The 21261-nt window shown below is 47.0% G+C and overlaps 1 protein-coding gene across 1 annotated transcript; it reads right to left on the bottom strand.

The window, feature by feature from the left end:
• Positions 1–6913: 6913 nt before the first annotated feature.
• On the bottom strand, positions 6914–20218 carry FAM110C (family with sequence similarity 110 member C). The gene is made up of 2 exons (XM_007666023.4): positions 18795–20218; positions 6914–7770 (listed from the first exon to the last, which is right to left on the bottom strand). The coding sequence occupies exon 1, from the start codon at positions 19902–19904 to the stop codon at positions 18828–18830; it is 1077 nt and encodes a 358-aa protein (XP_007664213.1). The 5' UTR covers positions 19905–20218; the 3' UTR covers positions 6914–7770; positions 18795–18827.
• Between the last annotated feature and the right edge of the window lie 1043 nt (positions 20219–21261).

Raw genomic sequence — 21261 nt, 5'->3', positions numbered from 1 at the left:
TAATCGAAGCATGAAGGAGATTGTTTCGGGATTACCCTTATGCTTCGATTAGGGATGTTTTACTTGGAGAAGACAGCAGCATGGCTCAGTGGAAAGAGCCCGGCTTGGGAGTCAGAGGTCATGCGTTCGAATCCCGGCTCTACCACTTGTCAGCTGTGTGACTGTGGGCAAGTCACTTCACTTCTCTGTGCCTCAGTTCCCTCATCTGTAAAATGGGGATTAACTGTGAGCCTCACGTGGGACCACCTGATTACCCTGTATCTCCCCCAGCTCTTAGAACAGTCCTCGGCACATAGTAAGCGCTTAACAAATACCAACATTATTATTATTATTAAAACACTGGACGCTGTTGTAGGCTAGACCTCAGATTTCTTAATCAGCGCATTATGCCTCTGATTCTTCCTTCCATCGCTTCCTGAGGGTGGGAAAATTTTCTTCTCTAGTCGTGACTGGAAATGGGAGCCGAGATGTCAATAGAAGTCAGAGGTAGACTAGACTGTAAGCTTGTCGTGGGAGGGGGAAAGTGTCTTTTATTGTCATATTGTACTTTCCCGATCATTCAGTACTGTGCTCTGCGCACAGTAAGCGCTCAAATGAACCTGACCGACAAGTAAGACAAACAGAAAAACTGCCGCTAGAACATAGATACCCTTTATGAAAAAGTATTTTAAATGGACAAATGGATAAAATGTGGCATACGGTTTTCTACCCAAGAAAAGATCCCCCTCCAGGGTGTCATGATTTATGATCAACCTGCTGCTTTCTTCATGGCCGCTCTGCCGTGCTGAAGGTTTGAAAGTGCTGTGGAGCTGGGAGGGGCGTTTCAGGGTCAAAGTGCCCTCACTGGTAGTGTTAAATGCCCAAACAACGTGATAGATTTTCCCCTATCTCCCTCCCATCCTCTCGCCCAGCTCCCCTAACAGGTATAAAGTGGGAGAGATTACCTGGGGTTTGGGTTTTTTTTTTCTTTCGGTCTTACTGTGGAAAGGTTGTAGCAGATTGGCACCGGCTGATGCTAGTTTGGCAAGCCGAGGAGTAGCAGGCCATAAAATCGCGGTGGGCAGGGATTGCGTCTGTTTATTGTTCTATTCCCCTCTCCCAAGCGCTTAGTACTGTGCTCTATACAGCGAGTGCTCTATTAATACGATTGAATGAATTGAATAAATAGTGGAAAGGGCACAGAGACTGTTAGCTCGTCTTGGACAGGGAATGTGTCTGTTTATTGTTCTATTGTACTCTCCGAAGCACACGGTAAAGGGTTCTGCACACAGTATGTGGTCAATAAATACAATTGAATGAATTGAATAAACAGTGGAAATGGCACAGAGACTGAAAGCTCGTTGTGCACAGGGAATGCACTGCCCCAACTGCTTAGTACAGTACCGTGCACGCAATTAGCACTCAATAAATACGAGCGAATGAGTGACATTGAATGGGAAATCAGGAGATCTGGATTTTGATCCCGGCTCTGTCGCTTGCCTGCTGAATGATCTTGCCCGGATCGCTTAACTTCTCCGGGCCCGTTTCCTCAACTGTAACTTCTCCTTCTCTCGTAAATTGGGAACTCCATATGGATCGGGGATTCATTCATTTATTGATTTATTTTTAATGGTATTTGTAGTAAGCGCTGGGGTAAATACGAGCTGATCAGTTTGGACACAGTCCATGACCCCCATGGCGCTCACAGTCTTCCACCCCATTTTGTGAGACATCGGAGAAATTAAGTGATTTGCCCAAGGTCCCACAGCCCAAAAGTGGCAAAGCCAGTATTAGAATGCAGGTCCTTCTGACTTCCAGACCCATGGTCTCTACACTAGGGCATGGATTCTGTCTGATTGTATTGTAATAATAATGATAATTATGGCATTTATGAAGTGCTTATTAGGTGCCAGTACCCACCCCAGGATTTAGTACAGTGCTTAGCATTTAGTAAGTGCTTAACAAATACCAATGATACCTAGTAGAAAGAACACAGTCTTGGGAAACATATGACCTGGATTCTAATCTGGACTCTGCCGACTGCTTGCCGTCACTTAACTTCTCAATGCCTCAGTTACCTCATCTGTAAAATGGAGATGAAATCCTCCTTCCTCTGACTTAGATGGTGAGCCCTGTGTGGGACAGGGACTTTGTCCAAACTGATAAACTTGTACCTACCCCAGCACTTAGCGAACAGCGCTTGACGTATTAGTAAGTGCTTAACAAATACCATTAAAAAAATTCAAACATCACAACTATAATTGGGTTATGAACTCACTAAGGGTAGGGATCTACTATTTTCTCTGTAACGCCATACTTAGTCTAAGGGAGTCATTTGTAAACAGGGAACACTTACAAAAACGCACTGTCCGGTTTTCTCTGAGTGGGGCTCTAGCTGACATACGGTCTCCTACTCCATTCAATCATTCAATCAACTAAATTTACTGAGCCAGTTACGTCCCGAGCGCTGTATGAAGTGCTTGAGGGTGGTCAGTAGAATCTGTAGACATGATCCCTGCCCACACTGAGTTGCAAATATAACAGGGAAGACAGATAAAAAAAAATATATATTTGTTAAGCGCTTACTATAGTCCAGGCACTCTATTAAACTCTGGAGTAGATACAAAGTTAGGCACAGTCCATGTCCCACATTGAGCTCACGGTCTTAATCCCCATTTTACAGATGGGGTAACTAAGGCACAGAGGAAGTGAAATGGCTTGTCCTAGGTCACACAGCTGACAAGTGGAGGACCTGGGGTTAGAACCCAGGACCTCTGACTCCCAGGACTTCGCTCTTTCCACCAGGCCACCCTGTTTCTTAAACGTTGCAAAGTAAGAAATCTCCTTTCGAAGAATTTATTTATTATTTCTTAAGCGATGCAGATAGGAGTTAGCTCAGATCTTTTGACTCTCTGAATAGAAACAAGGACGTGCTTAAGTCTACTTACCATCAACCAATGTCTTAAATTCAGATAATAATGTTGGTGTTTGTTAAGCGCTTACTCTGTGCCAAGCACTGTTTTAAGCACTGGGGTAGATACAAGGCAATCGGGTTGTCCCACGTAGGCGTCGCAGTCTTCATCCCCATTTTCCAGATGAGGTATCCTAGGCACAGAGAAGTGAAGTGACTTGCCCAAGGTCACACAGCTGACGAGCGGCGGAGCCGGGATTAGAATCCAGGACCTCTGACTCCCAAGCCGGGGCTCTTGCTACTGAGCCACACGTTTACCGGGCTCACGATGGCTTAACAAATGCCATCATTATTAATCCTATGCTTCTATGTCTCTCTGTCTGCCCAAAGCAGTCAATCAACCAAATGATCAATATTGAGCACTTACTGTGTGCAGAGCACTGTCTTACTGCGTGCAGAGCATTGTACTTATGCACTTGGGAGAGTACAAGAGAAGCAGCGAGGCCTTGTGGAAAGAACACGGACCCGGGAGTCAGAGGACCTAGGTTCTAATGCCAGCCCTCCCACGTCTGCTGTGTGACCTTGGTCAAGTCACTTCACTTCTCCGGTCCTCAGTTACCTCATCTGTAAAATGGGGATTAAATCCTACTCCCCCCTTTTTAGACTGTGAGCCCCGTCTGGGATAGTTACTGTGTCCGACTTAATTAACTTGAATCTACCCCAAAACTTAGAACAGTGTGTGGCACAGAGTAAGTGCTTAACGAGGGCCGTCATTATTATCATGATGATTATTATGCCGTAACAGACTTGGGTAGATACGTTCCCTGCCATCGACGAGTTTACGGTCCGGAGAAAACTCAAATGCACGCGAAATTTCCAGTGAAGAGGGTGAAGGATATAAAATTTGACTCTCATCAAACTCCAGCCCTTCCATAGAGTAGAACATGAAAAAGTACTCACGCTGATAATGACTCAAGTACTGATTCAATACTTTATGGGTTTGTTTGACTGGATAAATCGCTCCACCAAGATTGCTTGTGGGGGAGGTGGGGGGATGGTAATGTAACTACTTATCATGCTTGAGTATAATCCGTTTTCAGAATTAACCAGACAAGTGCTTAGTACAGCGCTCTGCACATAACAAGCCCTCGATAAATACCATCGATCGATTTACCAAACGGAGAGTGAAGTTCTTTTAGTTTCATTTTGCCCTTGCATCGGTTCCAATTTTCAACCAAGCTCGGGGAATGAAATGATAAAAAATTGCTCTCGAAATGTCCAACTTGGCGCGTTTTTCCACAGCATTTACAACCCGCAACTCCTGTAGCTCGTAGTTTCTGACATCTGTAAGTTTATAAACTCCTATAAGGAGAACAGTCTAGTCAAATGACCTCATCATTACCTGGCCACTAGATGGAATAATTGGACTTTGAACCCTTTCATTACAAGGAAGCTTTGGACATCGTAACACAGTGATAAAAAAAACCCTTTCAGTGTGCAAAACAGCTATAAATATCGTTAGGAATAAAGCTTGGAGTTACTACAGTTAAGTCCTCCATCTCAGAATGCAGATGGTGTGGGTTTTTGCATTAGTTGAAAGTTGCTGGTTTTGTCCATTTTCACAAGGGAACGTGTCTATTTCTGGTAGTTTGTACCTTCCCAAGCGCTTAGTACAGTGCTCTGGACGCAGTACGCGCTCAATAAATACGATCGAATGCATGGACTTTCTATACCAGCTTTCTCTGAGGATTTTGAAGTGCTTTTTCATAGTGTCCAGTTTGTCTTCATCCTGCAGTGGGAAGAGGGTGGGTGGGGGAAGTTATTTTATTTATTTTATTTATTTATAGTGGGTTCCCTACTCTGAAATTCAGTGGAAATCGGGGAATAAGATTTTTCAACCAACATTCAATAGTCCGATAGAAAGCCAGGTTTAGTGTCCGGGACCCAAAGCCAGTTTTCTTTCCATCTCCTCCGTTCCGTAGGATGCCGATTATCCTTCTACTTAATCCCGAGAAGAATTTGCTACAATACTTCTTTCTGAGAATAGGAGAAAGAGCTAAATCTGTTGGTGGAGAAGCATCGCTATCCCAGTGCACTTCAGGAAAAGATCACGGATCCACAGAGAAACAGCAGAGCCCAGGGAATAGAGCACAGTCCTGGGAGTCCGAAGGACCCGGATTCTAATTCCGCCTCGGCCAATTGCTTGCTCTATGACCTTGAGGGAGTCACTTAATTTATCTATGACTCAGTTCCTCTCCCTCCTACTTAGAATGTGAGCCCCATGTGGGACCCGGGCAGCATGCAACTTAATTGACCCCAGCAGTTAGAACAGCGCTTAGTGAATGCCACAGAACAAAGAAACAAACACTTTTGCAAGGATATTTGAAAATTGCTCTAGTCTTTTTGGACAGTGATTCTTTTAACAAGGTCCTCTAATGGGTAGTAACAGTAGAATAGTAATGAAATTTATTAAAGCACCTGCTGATGGAAGTGCACTGAACTAAGCACTTGGGAAAGTAAAACAGAGCAAAAGACACATTTCCTGTCCACAAGGAGTTTGCAGCCTAATGGATCGTGGTGGCACCTTTAGAGAATTAAAGTGGAAATGTGGAAGACTTAAATGAACAAGCCAGGGCAAAATTTTCAACCACGAGGGTGGCCGAGCTCTCAGAATGAATCACACAGCTACCAACTACGATCTGTGAAAAAGTGAACACTTTATACAGTATTTAGTGTAGGTGTTTGCTAAAAAATGGAATAGCTCGACAGCTGCTTTTTTAAAGTTACCTAGAAAATGCATGTTTTAAATTGCATTGATCCACTATCGGATATTCTTCTCTATGGTACAGTGGAAAAATAGATCCAAACAATAAAATGGAAAGTTACAATGATTACACACTTTGTAAAAATAAATATGCTCCAAGTCCTCTCCACATAAAAATCAATTACAAAAAATACAATATTTACAAAACACAAAACACAGATATAATACAAAACAAGTTGAATTTTGTGAGTACAGTTTTGAACGAAAAGGTTTCCTCACCAAACTCACCCTTCTCTTCCCTCCTTTTATCCTTATTTTGGTTCTGATTTTTATAAAACCCATCAAATCCTGGCTCTGCCACTCAACACTAATTGTGGTACTTGTTATGTGCATTTTCCAGAGAAGTTAGGCGACTTGCCCAAGGTCACACAGCAGAGAGGTGGTGGAACCGGGATTAGAACCCAGGTCCTTCTGACTCCTAAGCCCATGTTCTATCCACTAAGCCACACTGCTCACCTGCTGTGTTACCCTGGGCAAGTCACTTCACTAAAGCATGAGGATTTGGGCTGTGAGCCCCATGTGGGATACGGACTGCATCTAACCTGATTAACATATAGCTATCCCAGAGCCTAGTACAGTGTCTGGCACATAATAAGCACTTAAATATCACAAAAAAGAGAAAAACTTGAAAGTGCTGTTTGGTGGATAATCTCCAAAGGTTGTCACCTGCTTTCTAGTCCCGCCAACAGTCCCGTAGTAGAATCCGGCATCTTGTATGACCTAACCGGGTGATGATGACCTTTCTTTGCTGAAACGATAGTAATAATAATAATAGTGGTACTCGATAAGTGCTCATTCTATGCCAAGCACTATTCTGAGCCCTTGGGTAGATACAAGCTAATCAGGTTGGATATAGTCCCTGTCCCATATGGGGCTCACACTCGTAACCCTATTTTACAGAGGAGGTAACTGAGGCCCAGAGAAGTGAAGTGACTTGCCCAAGGTCACACAGCAGACAAGGCGTAGGGCTGGGATTAGAATCCAGGTCCTTCTGACCTCCAGGCCCTTGTTATATTCATTAAGCCAAGCCACTTCTCCAGCCCCTGCATCCCTGGATACAGATGGGATCCAGATCCGGGGCAAGTCACTTCACTTCTCTGTGCCTCAGTTACCTCATCTCTAAAATGGGGATTAAGATTGTGAGCTCTCTATACGACAGGGATTGTGTCTAACCTGATTATCTTGGATCTACCCGAGAGTTTAGAATGGTGCCCAGCACATAATAAACGCTTAACAAATACCACAGTTATTATTGTTAGATGTCTGTTTCCCCTGGAGCCGCGGGTCAGAAACAGAGCGAGGACACCGTTCACATACCCTAGATCATTCTGCTCTCCTGGACCCTTTTCGGGGGCAAAATATGAGCAAGGACACCGATGATCCTTGTTTATCCTCAGCTTCCTGGAGCTCTTTCAATGTAGCTTTTCAAAAAAAATCAGGGCTGCCCAAGAGGGTAGTGAAGAACACTACCTTAGACATTAAGCCTTATGACATTGACCTAAAAAAAAAGGGACAAGATTTTCCTGGTGGTTTCAAAGACACATATCCTGGCCCTGTACCGTAGTGGTGGCACAAAACGCTCAATGGCACTGCAGAGCGGGTACTGCGGCAATAGCTCACTTCACGCTACGGTCTGCAAGAAATCGGCAAACGTTGAGGAGCAGCCAAAGTGAGCTCTGCCAGTCTGTCGCTCTTAGACTTTTCTAGAGCAAAATCCCCCAACTCCCTCCCCACGTCTGACTCCAGCTTGCACTGGAAATGTCTTCCTCGAGCCAGGATACCATTCGAAAGGGTCATCGAAGCTTCGCCTTTGGGTCTCACTACGGTGACATCTCCACCATCTCCTCAGTAGATTTTTTTTTTTCCCCATCAATCGCTGAAGACCTTGTGGGCTCCCTTGATTTTTGACCCAAGGAAGGAGTCTTTTTCTGGGGCGTGGGAGGAAAATCACACTTTCTTCTGCACTCGCTAAAAGCCAGAGAGCTGAAAAGATTCCTGTGAGTTTTTAGCTTGTGGATCTTCTCGACGTAACCAGAATCGGGGGGATGTCTTCATTCTGATGAGGGTGGAAAGCAGAGATGTTAGTCCCCAGCTGAAATATTAAAACTTGAAATCAGACATTTCCAGGCAAGCTGGTTTCTCTTTCCAGTGCAGCCCTCACAGGCCTTTGATGTGGGCACATTCTAATTACGTTGAATCTCTTTTTAATTAAAAAAAAGAGAAGAGCTTCAGTGACTAATGATAATAATTGAAGTAAGAATAATAAGAATGAGGGTATTAAGCACTTACTATGTGTTAAGCAGGGTTGGAAGCTCTGGGATAGACTGATCTAATTCAATCACTCATACAATGAAGCAGTGTGGCTTAGTGGAAAGCGCAAGGGCTCGGGAGTCAGAGGTCTTGGGTTCTAATCCTCGCTCCGCCACTTGTCAGCTGTGTGACTTTGGGCAAGTCACTTAACTTTTTAGTGCCTCAGTTACCTCATCTGTAAAATGGGGATTATGTATGACTTGTGAGCCCCACATGAGACCACCTCATTACCTTGTATCTTCTCCAACGCTTAGAACAATGGTTGGCACATAGTAAGTGCTTAACAGATGCGATCAATCTTATTATTATTACAAGCAGATCAGGTTGGACACAGTCTATGTCTCACTGGGGGCTCACAGCCTTAAACCCCATTTTACAGATGAGGAAACTGAGGCCCAGAATAGTTAAATGACTTGCCTAAGGTCACACAGCAGGTGGCAGAGACTGAATTAGAACCCAGCACCTTCTGCCTAAAAAGCAGACCTCGATTTCCAGCAGACACAGGTGTTTTCCTCTCTCTCTAGTCCCTTCAGTGGACTTTGTTTGACTTATGTGATATTTTTCTTGCTCAGCATCCTCGTGAAAAATGGAGGGAACCTGAAATATTAATGAGGCACTCCCTGCCTTAGGGGCAGAAGCTTTCCTCAGAAGAATGGTCACGCAACGTTCCGAGAGCAGGGGAATATCAGAAGACGCACAAGAGATCTCATCACTCTCATCACAGAGAGAGTACCAGATGGACTACAGGAAAACACTCGGGTTTTCTTGGGTTTTCCGGCTTTTGGAGCTGCTGATTTGAGTCCATTTGCTGATGTGAGCTCATTACTGATAACTACGGACCCCTCTGTCTAGACAAAGGCAGGGGAAGCAGAAAAGACAGCTTCTATTTCCAGCTTGACTGGCTCATCTGGGCAGTGTTTACACTTTAGTTTTTGCAAATGCTTTTGGCAGCATTAAGGGGCAGTTCTCTATCTCAGTTGGAATCAAGACCTTAGAGGGGCAAGTCTTTAGATCACTGTCTGAGGAAGGTGGCTGGGGGATTTGCATTTGAGATATCTAGCCTTTTTTCCCCCAAGTTACCGCCCGATCCCCTTGCAACTTGATCAATCAGGATTTTTAGGAGGTAGATTTTAAAGGCATTCCTTAATAGATTTTCCTCCTAGAAAACTTTAGTTACCACAGATGTTGTATAAAAGTTGAAAAACTTGCAAAGGTAAAGCTTAACTTGGGGATTTCCCCAGTCTGACTAATGCTTTAAGTGGATTCTAGTTTAAAGGGCCAGAGAGGACAGTGGAGAGCAGCATACCAATTATCAAGAATTACAAAATATTATGGAACAATGAAATGCAAAAAATGTATATTATCAGCCAGAAATAATAGGAGTGCATGCACACGCACCCCTACACATTTTTTTCAAGCTTTGTTATGCTTTAGATGGATTGTTTCAAAATTAAACCATTGCTTTCATCAACAGAAGCATCCCAGAACAAAATACAATTGTTTCCTCAGCCTTGAAATATCTCTGTTGCAATTCCCCCAACCCTTCCTTAAAAAAAACCCCAAAACAAAAAGAAAAAAACAATCGACCAATGTAAATCAGATGAGGTGTACCCTCTTGTCCTCCTCCCTATTTCAGGTAAATGAGTTTTTCCCACTGTAATTTCTCTCAACTTTCAAAACAAGAAGACAATTCTCTGTGATCACACTGCTGCTTCTACTAAACCTGAGAAATGGCAAAGTTGAACACAAAGTTTGCTAACAGCCTAGTAAAAAGTTAAGGAATGAGTAACTCCAGAAGGGAGAGTCTATTATTATTCTGCAGGTCACAGACCATATTTTCCGATGCCCTGGATTATTACTTCCCTTCAGGAAATTTCCCAAGTTGCAGTTCAAGGCTGGAGGCTCTTGGCCCGGTTCCTGGCTTCTCCGCTGACCGCGCGGATTGCATGCTATGAATCCCTGGGGGATGATTTTGTAATTTTGCGCTATCTAAGGTCCCGAGGGAAGGAGCAACTGAATATTTCAAAGGAAACCTCCATCGTTTGCTATTGATTCTACGTGCCAAGCCCTTGGAGAGTTACAAAATCGTCAGCCCAGACGCAGTTCCTGCCCACAGTCTGAGAGGGAAGGAGAAGAGGTATCTTCGCCCCCTTTGACAGACAAGGAGGCTGAGGCACGGCTGAGTGAAGGATCTTTTTTTATAATATCTGTTAAGCCCTTACTATGTGCCAGATGCTGTTCTAAGCTCTTACAAGGTAATCAGATTGGCCACAGTCCATATCTCACATGGGGCTCACAGTCTAAATCCCCATTATTTACAGATGAGGAAAGTGAGGCCCAGAGAAGTGAAGTGACTTATCCAAGGCCAGCCAGCAGACAAGCGGCAGAGACGGGATTAGAACCCAGGTCCATCCGACTCCCTGCCCTGTGCTCTTCCCACTAGGCCACACTGCCTGAGCCTGCCTCTCTGCGGGGCTACAAGTGTGTGCATACGTGGGTCATACAGTGCACGTGAGTGCCTCGCATGTAAGAATGTGACACCAAATCCGCCAGCCACTCCTCCGTCTCTTCTTAACGTTCCCAGCTTCCTAGGGAACAGTCGGACAGTCGATCGTACTTATCGGGTGCTTACTGTGTGCAGAGCACTGTACTAAGCGATTGGGAGAATCCGATAGACTAGAACGGACACATTCCCTGCTCACAACGAGTTTACCGTTCCCTCCATCACTCTTGTTTGTGCTCTGTGTTTTTCATTACCCTCCTCTGGACTGTAAGTTCATTATGGACAGGGAATAAGTCTGTTAATTTTGGTGGGTGGTACTCTCCCAAGCACTTAGTACAGTGCTCTGCACACAGTAAGCGCTCAGTAAAAACCACTGAGTGATCGATCACTGATTGGTTGACGATCGATGGCTCGATCACCTTCCCCAAGCGGGCTAAACCTGCTTCCTCCCCACCTCCCCACTGCTACTCCTGTCTGTCCCTGGCTCACTCTCGTCTCAGCTCAAGGGCTCAGAGGTTCTGGGTTCTGGACGAAACTCTGTCACTGGCCTGCTGGGTGACCTTGGGAAAGTCACTTACCCTCTCTGAGCCTCAGTTTTCTCATCTGTCAAATGGGGATGATAATAATACCTGTCTCTCCCTACCTGAAAAAGATGTTGTGAAGTTAAGATGAGATAATGGAGGTGAAAGCACTTTGGCAAAATTAAAGGACCGCATGAAAAGCAAGGTATTATTATTCTTATTATCATTGTTATTATCTGTCTCCTCTGGGGTGACGGTCCCATTTTCTCGGCGTGCCTGGGAATCATGCCTGTGCCCGTCCTACTGCTTGCATCACCTTGCTGGTCGCCACCCTTTTTCCTGTCTCCCGTGGCCCCACGGGGACATATTGGCTACCTTCCTCATCTCTCCCCCCTTCCCACCCCTCCAATCCCTCGACCTCTCCAGCAGATCTGAGCATCTCACCACCATCCTGCTTCACCTGGAACCCTGAATCCCTCTGTAGTCTGGGATGGAATCTCTATTTTGGCTTTGTTTTTTGAAATCAGAAGAATTGGCCGACGTCAGCGTTTGCTGTGAATAATTCCTACGTCATTTAAACTAGTCTGTCTATATAATAATGGTGGTATTTGTTAAGCGCTTACTATGTGCAAAGCACTGTTCTAAGCGCTGGCGGGATACAAAGTGATCAGGCTGTCTCACGTGGGGCTCACAGTTTTCATCTCCATTTTACAGATGAGGTAACTGGGGCACAGAGAAGTGAGGTGACTTGCCCAAAGTCACACAGCTGGCAGGCGGCAGAGCCGGCATTAGAACCGATGACCTCTGACTCCCAAGCCCGGGCTTTTTCCACTGAGCCACGCTGCTTCTCTATATGCAACTTAGTCCAGGGAGAAGCAGCGTGGCTCAGTGGAAAGAGCCTGGGCTTCGGAGTCAGAGGTCATGGGTTCGACTCCCGGCTCTGCCACTTGTCATCTGTGTGACCGTGGACAAGTCACTTAACTTCTCTGGGCCTCAGTTACCTCATCTGTAAAATGGGGATTACAACAGTGAGCCTCACGTGAGACAACCTGATGACCCTGTATCTCCCCCAGCGCTTAGAACAGTGCTCTGCACATAGTAAGCGCTTAACAAATACCAACATTATCATTATTAGTGGAAAAAGCTCGGAATGGAGAGTCAGAGAACTTGGGTTCTAGTTTGGTCTGCACTGTGACCTTGGCAAGTCACTTAACTTTCACAGAATCATTCAGTCTTATTTATGGAGCACTTACTGTGTGTAGAGGACTACCTTGTACCTACCCCCATGCTTAGAACATTGCTTGGCACATAGTAAGTGCTTAACAAATACAATTATTATTATTAATAAGCGCTTGGAAGAGTATAATACTAATGGTATTTGTTAAGCGCTTACTATGTGCCAAACACTGTTCTAAGCACTGGGGTAGATACAGGGTCATCAGGTCGTCCCACGTGAGGCTCACAGTTAATCGCCATTTTACAGATGAGGTCACTGAGGCCCAGAGAAGTGAAGCGACTCTCCCACAGTCACGCAGCTGACGAGGGGCAGAGCCGGGATTCAAACTCGTGACCTCTGACTCCCAAGCCCGCGCTCTTTCCACTGAGCCACGCTGTATACTATAACATCTGTAGAATGGGGAGAAGATACAGAGCTTCTTCCCTCTTAGACTGTGAGCTCTGTGTGGGCCAGGAACTGTATCCAGCCTGATCATCTTGCATCTATCAGTTAGCCAATCAATTGTATCGATTGAGCCCTTACCGTGTGCGGACTTTGGAAATTATACTACAGTAAAGTGGGAAGACTCCATCGCTCCCCAGAAAGGAGTTTACAATCAATCAATCAGTGGCATTTATTGAGTTCTTACTATGTGCAGAGCACCGTACTAAGCGGTAGAGGAGTACAATATAACCGAGCCGGGAGGCTCGTTCCCTGCCCACAGTGAGCTTCCGGTGTTCAGTCTACAGCCCACCTCAGCACTTAGCACACAGTGTGTGCTGAATCAACGTCTTGTCGTTAGCTGTTCTCGGCGAATAGTAAGTGCTTAACTAACACCGCGATTATCAAGCGGAAACGGGAAGCAGCATGGCCTAGCGGAGAGAGCCCGGCCCTGGGTGTCAGAAGGACCTGGCTTCTAATCTCCGGCTCCACCACTTGTCTGCCCTGTGACTTTGGGCAGGTCACTTCACATCTCCGGGCCTCAGTTCCCTCCCCAAGTCACTTCACATCGCTGGGCCTCAGTTCCCTCACCTGTAAAATGGGGATTAAGACTGTGAACCCCATGTGGGACGGGGACTGTGTCCAACCCGATTTTGCTTGTATCCGCCCCACTGCTTAATGCAGTGCCTGGCACAAAGCAAGCACTTAAAAAATACCACAATAGCAATGATAACTATTATTATTAGTGTTATTTTCAGTCTGAATAGCAGAGTAGAACAACAATGTGGAACTGCTCTGAAAATAGCAGACGCATCCGTACTATGTAATCGGCACTAAGAAGAAACACCCAAGACAAATAAAGAATGTAAAGATGTTTGCGTCAAACCTCCTAAACTCTGTTACCACTGTACTTACCCAGAACAAGATTATGAGATGCTCTGGTGTTCCCTTGGCAAAGCACAGAGAAGCTCACAACAATGAATTTGCTCACCTTTACCATTACAGTGACAAGCTTCAAATACCAAGTTGGACTTTCCGTTCTTTTGTCTAGTTTAAAAAGATTCACCAAGCCTCGAAAAGGGCACTCACTTTAAAGACTAAATCATTTTAGCAGAATGCTACTTTGGCCCTAGGCTAAAAAAAATAAAAATCGTGTCACCATTCAGATGCTGGCAGATTTAATTTTTATCAGTCTGCGTGGAATTGTTTTATTTATTCTACTCAGCATCTAAATCCAATGCTTACCTTTACAGTGAATAGCTAAGCAAAAGCCAACCTGCAAAGCCTGTCTGTTTGGATCGCCAACCCACATGTCCTGCTATTATTTTCCTTATCTCTAAAACGATCTTGTTTTCCCATCACCATTTTTAAAATTGTAAAAATAATTCAAACAGCTACTACCCTGTTTCATACTTTCCAAGCACTTAATATAGCACCACGTTCCTAATGGGTGCTCAGTAAATAGTGATATTAATATCTCCTCTTCGCTGCCCTAGTTTTGCTTTTAACTCAGTGGAAGGGACAGTGACGGCTGGTATCTTTTGGTTGTAATGGAATCTGGTTTCCGTGGTAACTTCTGGATGCATCTATAGCAATAATTACAATAATAATAATCATGGTGTTGATGAGGTGCTCACAATGAGCTAAACAGTGGGGTAGAAACAAGGTTATGAGATCGGAAATGATCCCCGTCTCACACGGGGTTCGTGATCTGTCTCACCCCCCTTTTTCTGATGGGAAAACTGAGGCCCAGGAAGGTTAGGTGACTTGGCCAAGGTCACCCAGAAGACCAGTAGTAGAGAAGGGTCTCCTGACCTCTAGTTCTGCATTGTTTGCCCCAGATCTTGCCTTGTAGAAATTCACAGATCTACGGCATTAGCTCTTGAGATCAGGTCTGGTTGTTTCAGCGGTCCAAGTGATTGACAGCTAATGACTGAGGCCTTGATATTCTCCCCACCCACAATTCCACAGCACTTATGTACATACCTTTAAATTATGGATTTTAAGTGAATTATTTATTCATATCAATCTCTAATCTGTAAACTCGTAACGGGCAGGGAACGAATCGGTTTATTCTGTTCTAGTATACTTTCCCAAGCGCTTAGTACAGTGCTCTGAAGCAGCATGGTCTAGTGGAAAGAGCATGGGGCTGGGAGTCAGAGGACTTGGGTTCTAATCCCAGCTCTGCCACATGTCTGCTGTGCGACCTCACGTGGGACAACCTGATTAACCTGTATCTACCCCAGCGCTTAGAACAGTGCTCTGCACAAAGTAAGCACTTAACAAATACCAACATTATTATTATTATTATTATTACCTTAGGCAAAGCACATCACTTCTCTGTGCTCAGTTACCTCATCTGTAAAATGAGGATTAAGAAGTCTCCCACACGAGACTGGGACTGTGTCCAACCTGATTACTTTGAAATAATGTTGATATTTGTTAAGCGCTTACTATGTGCAGAGCACCGTTCTAAGCACTGGGGGAGATACAGGGTCATCAGGTTGTCCCACGTGGGGCTCACAGTTTTCATCGCCATTTTACAGATGAGGTCACTGAGGCACAGAGAAGTTAAGTGACTTGCCCACAGTCACACAGCTGACAAGTGGCGGAGCCAGGATTTGAACCCATGACTTCTGACTCCCAAGCCCGGGCTCTTTCCACTGTACCTACTCCAGAGTTTAGAATGGTGCTTGGTACATAGTAAGTACTAACAAATACCACAGTTATTATAGTAAGAGCTCGATAAGTACAATTGATTAATTGATTTGATTGATTCCTCCTTTTTCCCCCCAGCCACCATTCTCTGGCTCGAGTACCTCCCTAACCTTTCCCCTACTGTCACCAAAGTGGGGAGAAAAACACGAGGGGGAGGATACCTGGAAATACACTTTCAGAATGAATCGACGGCGTAGGTCAGCTTAAGACCATCACAGGGAGGTTGGACAGAGTAGCCTGCTAAGCTTTTTCACTGGACTAAAACAAGAACATAACTGGGAGGTTTATTAAGGGCTTTACTATGTGCAGAGCACTGGACTGAGTTGGGGGCAGATGTGAGTTGATCGGGTCAGCCGCAGAGCATGGCTCAGTGGAAAGAGCACGGGCTTTGGAGTCAGAGGTCATGGGTTCGAATCCCGGCTCGGCCACTTGTCAGCTGTGTGACTGTGGGCGAGTCACTTCACTTCTCTGGGCCTCAGTTCCCTCATCTGTAACGTTAATGTCAATGTTGGTATTTGCTAAGCGCTTACTATGTGCCGAGCACTGTTCTAAGCGCTGGAGGGGATTAAGACGGCGAGTCCCACGTGGGACAACCTGATTCCCCTGTGTCTACCCCAGCGCTTAGAACAGTGCTCTGCACATAGTAAGCGCTTAACAAATACCAACGTTATTATTATTGTCCCCTGGGATTCCCAGTCTAAGCAGGAAGGAGAACAGGTACCGAATCCCCATGTTACAGATGGGGAAATGGAAACGCCAACCTAACGAGGCATTTTCTACTGAAAATTTCAGTCGGAAATGCTGCTCCGTTCTAGGTTAACAAGATAGGTCTGGCTCGAGGCATTCATTCGAAGCCAGGAAATGGTAGCGATGTGGATGAGCAGCCTCTGACTTTTCCCGACACACTTCCCACGCCGCAAAGTTGACATTCCATCCACACCTTGACTCTGTTTAAGGAAGTGAGAAATAACACTTGGTTGACGAGATCCTATTTTCTCCATGGATGAGCTTCGCGAGAGAGATCAACATCAATCGGCTCATCATCTCAAAGAAAGAGGCCTTGCATTTCTTCCTCGCCCCACTGGTTGCCGAAAAGGAGAAGTCCTGTCTTTCGCGACCTTAAGTCACGGTTGTAACCTTCTCTCCCACCTCTAGAAAGCAGATATTGGGGAAATGGAAAAAAGAGGGAGTAGGCTAGCTCGTTCCCACAGCCTGGAATTTGTCTAATTACTTTCCCTCAGTACAGGAGTTACTGTTCTACTGGTCAGAAGGCTTATCATTATGTGCATTTTTCACATTATGGGTTGCCCCATCTTCCAGGCCTATAGGCTTTTGATTTAGGCCACTATATGTGTGTGTGTATTTAAATTATATATTATATATAATATACATAATGTATATTATGCATGCCTACATATTACCTACACATAATGTGGATAAGCATATATATGCATATTTACACATGTACATATATATATCTATAATGGCATTTATTAAACTTTTTCTGTGTGCCACGCACCGTATTAAGCTCTGGAGTAAATACAATCTAATCAGGTTGAACCCAGCCCATATCCCACATGGGGCTCCCATTTTACAGACGAGATAACAGAGGCACAGTTAAGTGGACTTGCCCAAGCTTATGAAAACTCCTCACCATTGGTTTTAAAGCACTCTATCACCTTGCCCCCTCCTACCTCACCTCACTACTCTCTTATCACAATCCAGCCAACGCGCTTCGCTCCTCAAATGCCAACCTTCTCACGGTACCTCTACCTCGTCGCCGACCTCTCGCCCACAGTCTGCCTCTGGCCTGAAATGCCCTCCCTCCTTGAATCCGACAGATGACTACTCTCACCCCTTTCAAAGCCTTCCTGAAGGCACGTCTCCTGCAAGAGGCCTTTCCTAAGTCCTCTTTTCCCTCTCCCTTCTGTGTCACCCCGACTTGCTCCTTTCAATCATCCCCCCATCATAGCGCTTATGCCCGTATCTATAATTTTATTTATATTATTGTCTGACTCCCCCTCTAGACCGTAAACTCCTTGTGGGCAGGGAATTTGTCTTTTTATGGATATACTGTACTGTCCCAAGCTCTTAATATAGTGCTACGCAGAGAGTAAGCCCTCTATAAATCTGTTTGAATGAATGATAGAACCCAGGTCTTTCTGACTCCCAGACCCGTGCTTTATCCACTAGGCCACTCTGCTTCTCTTTTGAATCTCAAAAGATCAGTGCTGTCTTTCCAAAGCCCACATTTCATAAGAGATTTAGTAGCCATGAAATTCATGCAAAAATTGGCTTCCAAATCATTTCTGCCCTTATAGGTGCCCAAGCCAGTGACCTGGGAGGGTACAAAACTTTAATTTTCTCAGCTTCCTTGTCCTTGGACAACACATTTATCACATTTCCCTCCCCACCTCAGAGGACTGAGTGCCAAAAACCAGGAGCGTAACATCTCACGAGGAAGTGCCCCTTCAGTGACGCAACCTTCATTTTCTTAAGGTTTGTGCGTTAGGGGTTTACAGAGCACACGCCGTAGGGGAAAAGGGTGTTGGCACCGCTCCTCCCACAACAGTGGACTCTTTCGGAAAGGGTCATTTTTGCTTCATTCCTGTCCCTCAAACTCCTGAACTTGAAAAAAATCTCTCCGGCTTCTTTGGCTCCCGCTGACTTTCTCCCAGAAACCGACAAAAAGAGGTTAATTACCACCCTTGCAGTTAGAGTCTCCCTGGTCACCTCAGAGTCCTAAGTCCAGCCTGGCCTAATTTACCCGAGCAATGACAGCCATTTTTGTTACTTGAAGGACATCATCATTATCGTCATCATAACGACGGTATCCCTGGAGTGCGTACAATGCGTCAAGCACTGGGGTAGATACGAGCTAATCGGGTTGGACAGGGTCTCTGTCCCACGTGGGGCTCGCAGTCCTAATCCCCATTTTCCAGATGAGGGAAGTGAGGCCCAGAGAGGCGAAGTGACTTTCCTGAGGTTTCACCGCTAAGCTCACATTTCCCAAGTAACATGCCAAGGGCTGGGTACTCACCACACGCGCGGACAGTTGTCTGCCGTGTGACCTTGGGCAAGTCACTTCACCTCTCTGGGCCTCGGTTCCCTCATCTGGAAAACGGGGATTGAGACCGTGAGCCCCACGTGGGCCAGGGGTCCGACTCCATTCGCTTGTATTCACCCCAGCGCTTAATACAGTGCCCGGCACGTAGGAAGTGCTTAAGGAATACCATCGTTATGGTTATTATCATTACGCTTTGCAAAGGCAGACCCACGCTCTAAAATCTGCACTCTCCCCACACGTACACACGCCCACTCACACACGCGCAGACTAGAGCCACGGATTCACATCGCGGCTCGAGGCGCACCTCGTCTTTCCTCCCGGAGAGAGGGTTTAGCGTTCACGCCAGCTCTTGCAACGGGCGGGGAGGATTGGCCTTGGCCTTCTTGCAAGTGTACAGCCACTTGATGATCCGAGCGTTGCGCTCGATGACCGACGGGCCCGGGGAGACCTGTTCGGCCAGCTCTTCCTCCAACAGCCCGTCTCCCGCGCTGTTGTGGGAGAAGCCGCCGTCGGAGGCGACCATGCTCACGCTGCGGATCTTGAAGGAGACGTGGTCAGACACGGCCGAGAAGTTCTCCCTCCCGAGATCCTCCACCACGTCCGGCTCCAGGCCGCAGTACTTGAAGAAGGTGTCGGACTCGGAGAAGGACTTGGAGAAGCGGGAGCTGATGTCAGAATGGGAGCGGTGTAGGCCTCGCCTCCTCCCGTCCCCGAGGTCGGCCGGCCCCTGGGCCGGGGGAGAGGGACCCTCCTTCTCGCCGGGTTGGGGGGAGGGCCGGGCAGGCCCGGGGGGACAGGGAGGGCCAGCCACGGGGTCGCTGCGGCCTCCGGCCGTGGGTCCGGCAGAGCCCGCGTCCTCGCCCTCCGACTTGGTCTCCTCTCTGACCTTTGGCATCTCCGGAGACGGCGGTGGCCTCTCCTTCACCGACCCCTGGAGCAGCCTCTTCACCAAGCTCCCCCTGGGGCTCTCCGCCCCTTGACCTTTGACAAACTCACATTTCTGGCGATAGATCACCAGGGAGTCCGGCCTCATCGGTCTCCTGGTCAAGGCCCGCCGGGCGATGGGGCAGCCTTTCGCCGGAGGGCTCGGGCCGAGATGTCCTCTCTCTGGGTCCGGCTTCCCACGTGGGTCCCTGTGGCTCTTCCCGCTTTCCCAGGAGCAGCTCTCGGAGCTGCTCTCCGAAGAGGAGACGAGCAGGGTGGCTTCCTGCTTGGCGTCGATGACCCGCTGGCTCTTGACATACTTGGCCTTGTCGGCTGCCAGCCTCTCGACGGCACTCATCCTGGCCGGCCCGCTCCCTTCCATCTGCCTGCGCAGGTAGTCCGGCCCCTTGTTCAGGAGCCGAGTTGTCACCGAGGAGTGGAAGTCCGAGACGGCCTGCATTCTCACAGCCCAGGCGATTTCAGTTGGCATATCAGTTTCGGGGCTCCGGCTCCCGCTCTGGGGGCAGGGAGGAGAGGCAGGCCCCGGGAGGTCGCTTCCCTATCTTCCAGTGTGAATTTCCAGGCGGATTCCAGAGTCCGGGCGGAGGGGGGAACCCGCTTGTCGACAGACTCTTCGGCCCGGGAAGAGGCCGAAGCTTGTAGCTTGTCTGCTACAAGCCCCGACTGCACACCTCCACACAGCTGCTTTGAGGCCCATTCACCTCAGAGAGCTAAACCAAGCCCTCAGACCCCGAGAGCAGCCAATGGTGGCGAAGCTGACTTCCTCCCTGGGAGAGGAGGAGGAGGAGCTCGGGCCGGTAACACTGGTGCCTACAGCCAGGACAAGCCCTCATTCAAGTATTTGTTTAGCATACGCTATCTGTAATCTCCTCCTCCTTCTTCCCTCCTTCTCCTCCTCCTCCTTCTCCTCCACAAACCTAACAGAGTCTCCCTGACAGTTGCGCATTCAGCAGAGAGGACAGAATTTCAGGGAACGGGGAGGGAAAAGCTACAGAAAGCAGCCCGCTCTCAGAATGACACCTGAGAGGCTGCACGGAGTTTGGGTCTCTCCCTGACGGGGTTTAAAACGAGATCTCCCACACACTGGCTTCACCAAACGACAGCCGGGTTCGCCTTAGCGTGACGGAACACGAAGGAAGGGCAACCGACTCCGTGTTGGTTTCCCAGTTGAACGTGACGGAGCAGAGACCTGAAACGCAGGGAGTGGGCATGGTCAAAATCCCGTCTGTTTGTTTTTAAAAAATCGGCCTCCGTGTGGGCGGAAGCATTCTAGGCATGACTGGGTCTCTAAGAGTTCAGACGGTAGTGAGACCGTAGGGTGAGTTCTGACATTTCGTCAGTTCAGAGAATCAGCCTGGCTTAGTGAAAAGAGGACGGGCTTGGGAGTCAGAGGTCGTGGGCTCTGATCCCGGCTCCGCCACTTGTCAACTCTGTGACTGTGGGCAAGTCGCTCCCCTTCTCTGTGCCTCAGTTACCTCATCTGGAAAATGATCACTTTCCTGGGATCCTTTCTGATGAAGCGAAGCAAGAGAGCAGACTGGACAGCTCTCCAACCGTTGCATTTAGTGAACGCTTAGCAGGGTGCGGAATACGGAGAAGACGATATAACAGAGTTGGTAGTCACGGTCCCTGCCCCCAGTGAGTTTACAGTCTACAGGGGGAGACAGACATTAATAACTAGAAATAAATTACCCAATTTCACAATGATCTCGCAAGATAGGTATGCTAGGACTGGGCTGAGACTTTTATCTCTGTGAATCGCATTCTTGGGAATAGGCTTGAGAAAACTAATTTCAGGGGAGATAAAGGGGGCCCTCCAAAACCGT

The sequence above is a fragment of the Ornithorhynchus anatinus genome, chromosome X1, assembly GCF_004115215.2.
Source record: "Ornithorhynchus anatinus isolate Pmale09 chromosome X1, mOrnAna1.pri.v4, whole genome shotgun sequence".
In the NCBI taxonomy this organism is placed as follows: Eukaryota; Metazoa; Chordata; class Mammalia; order Monotremata; family Ornithorhynchidae; genus Ornithorhynchus; species Ornithorhynchus anatinus.
Note: the sequence above shows the minus strand (reverse complement) of the source record. Positions and strands in the feature narration are given on the sequence as shown.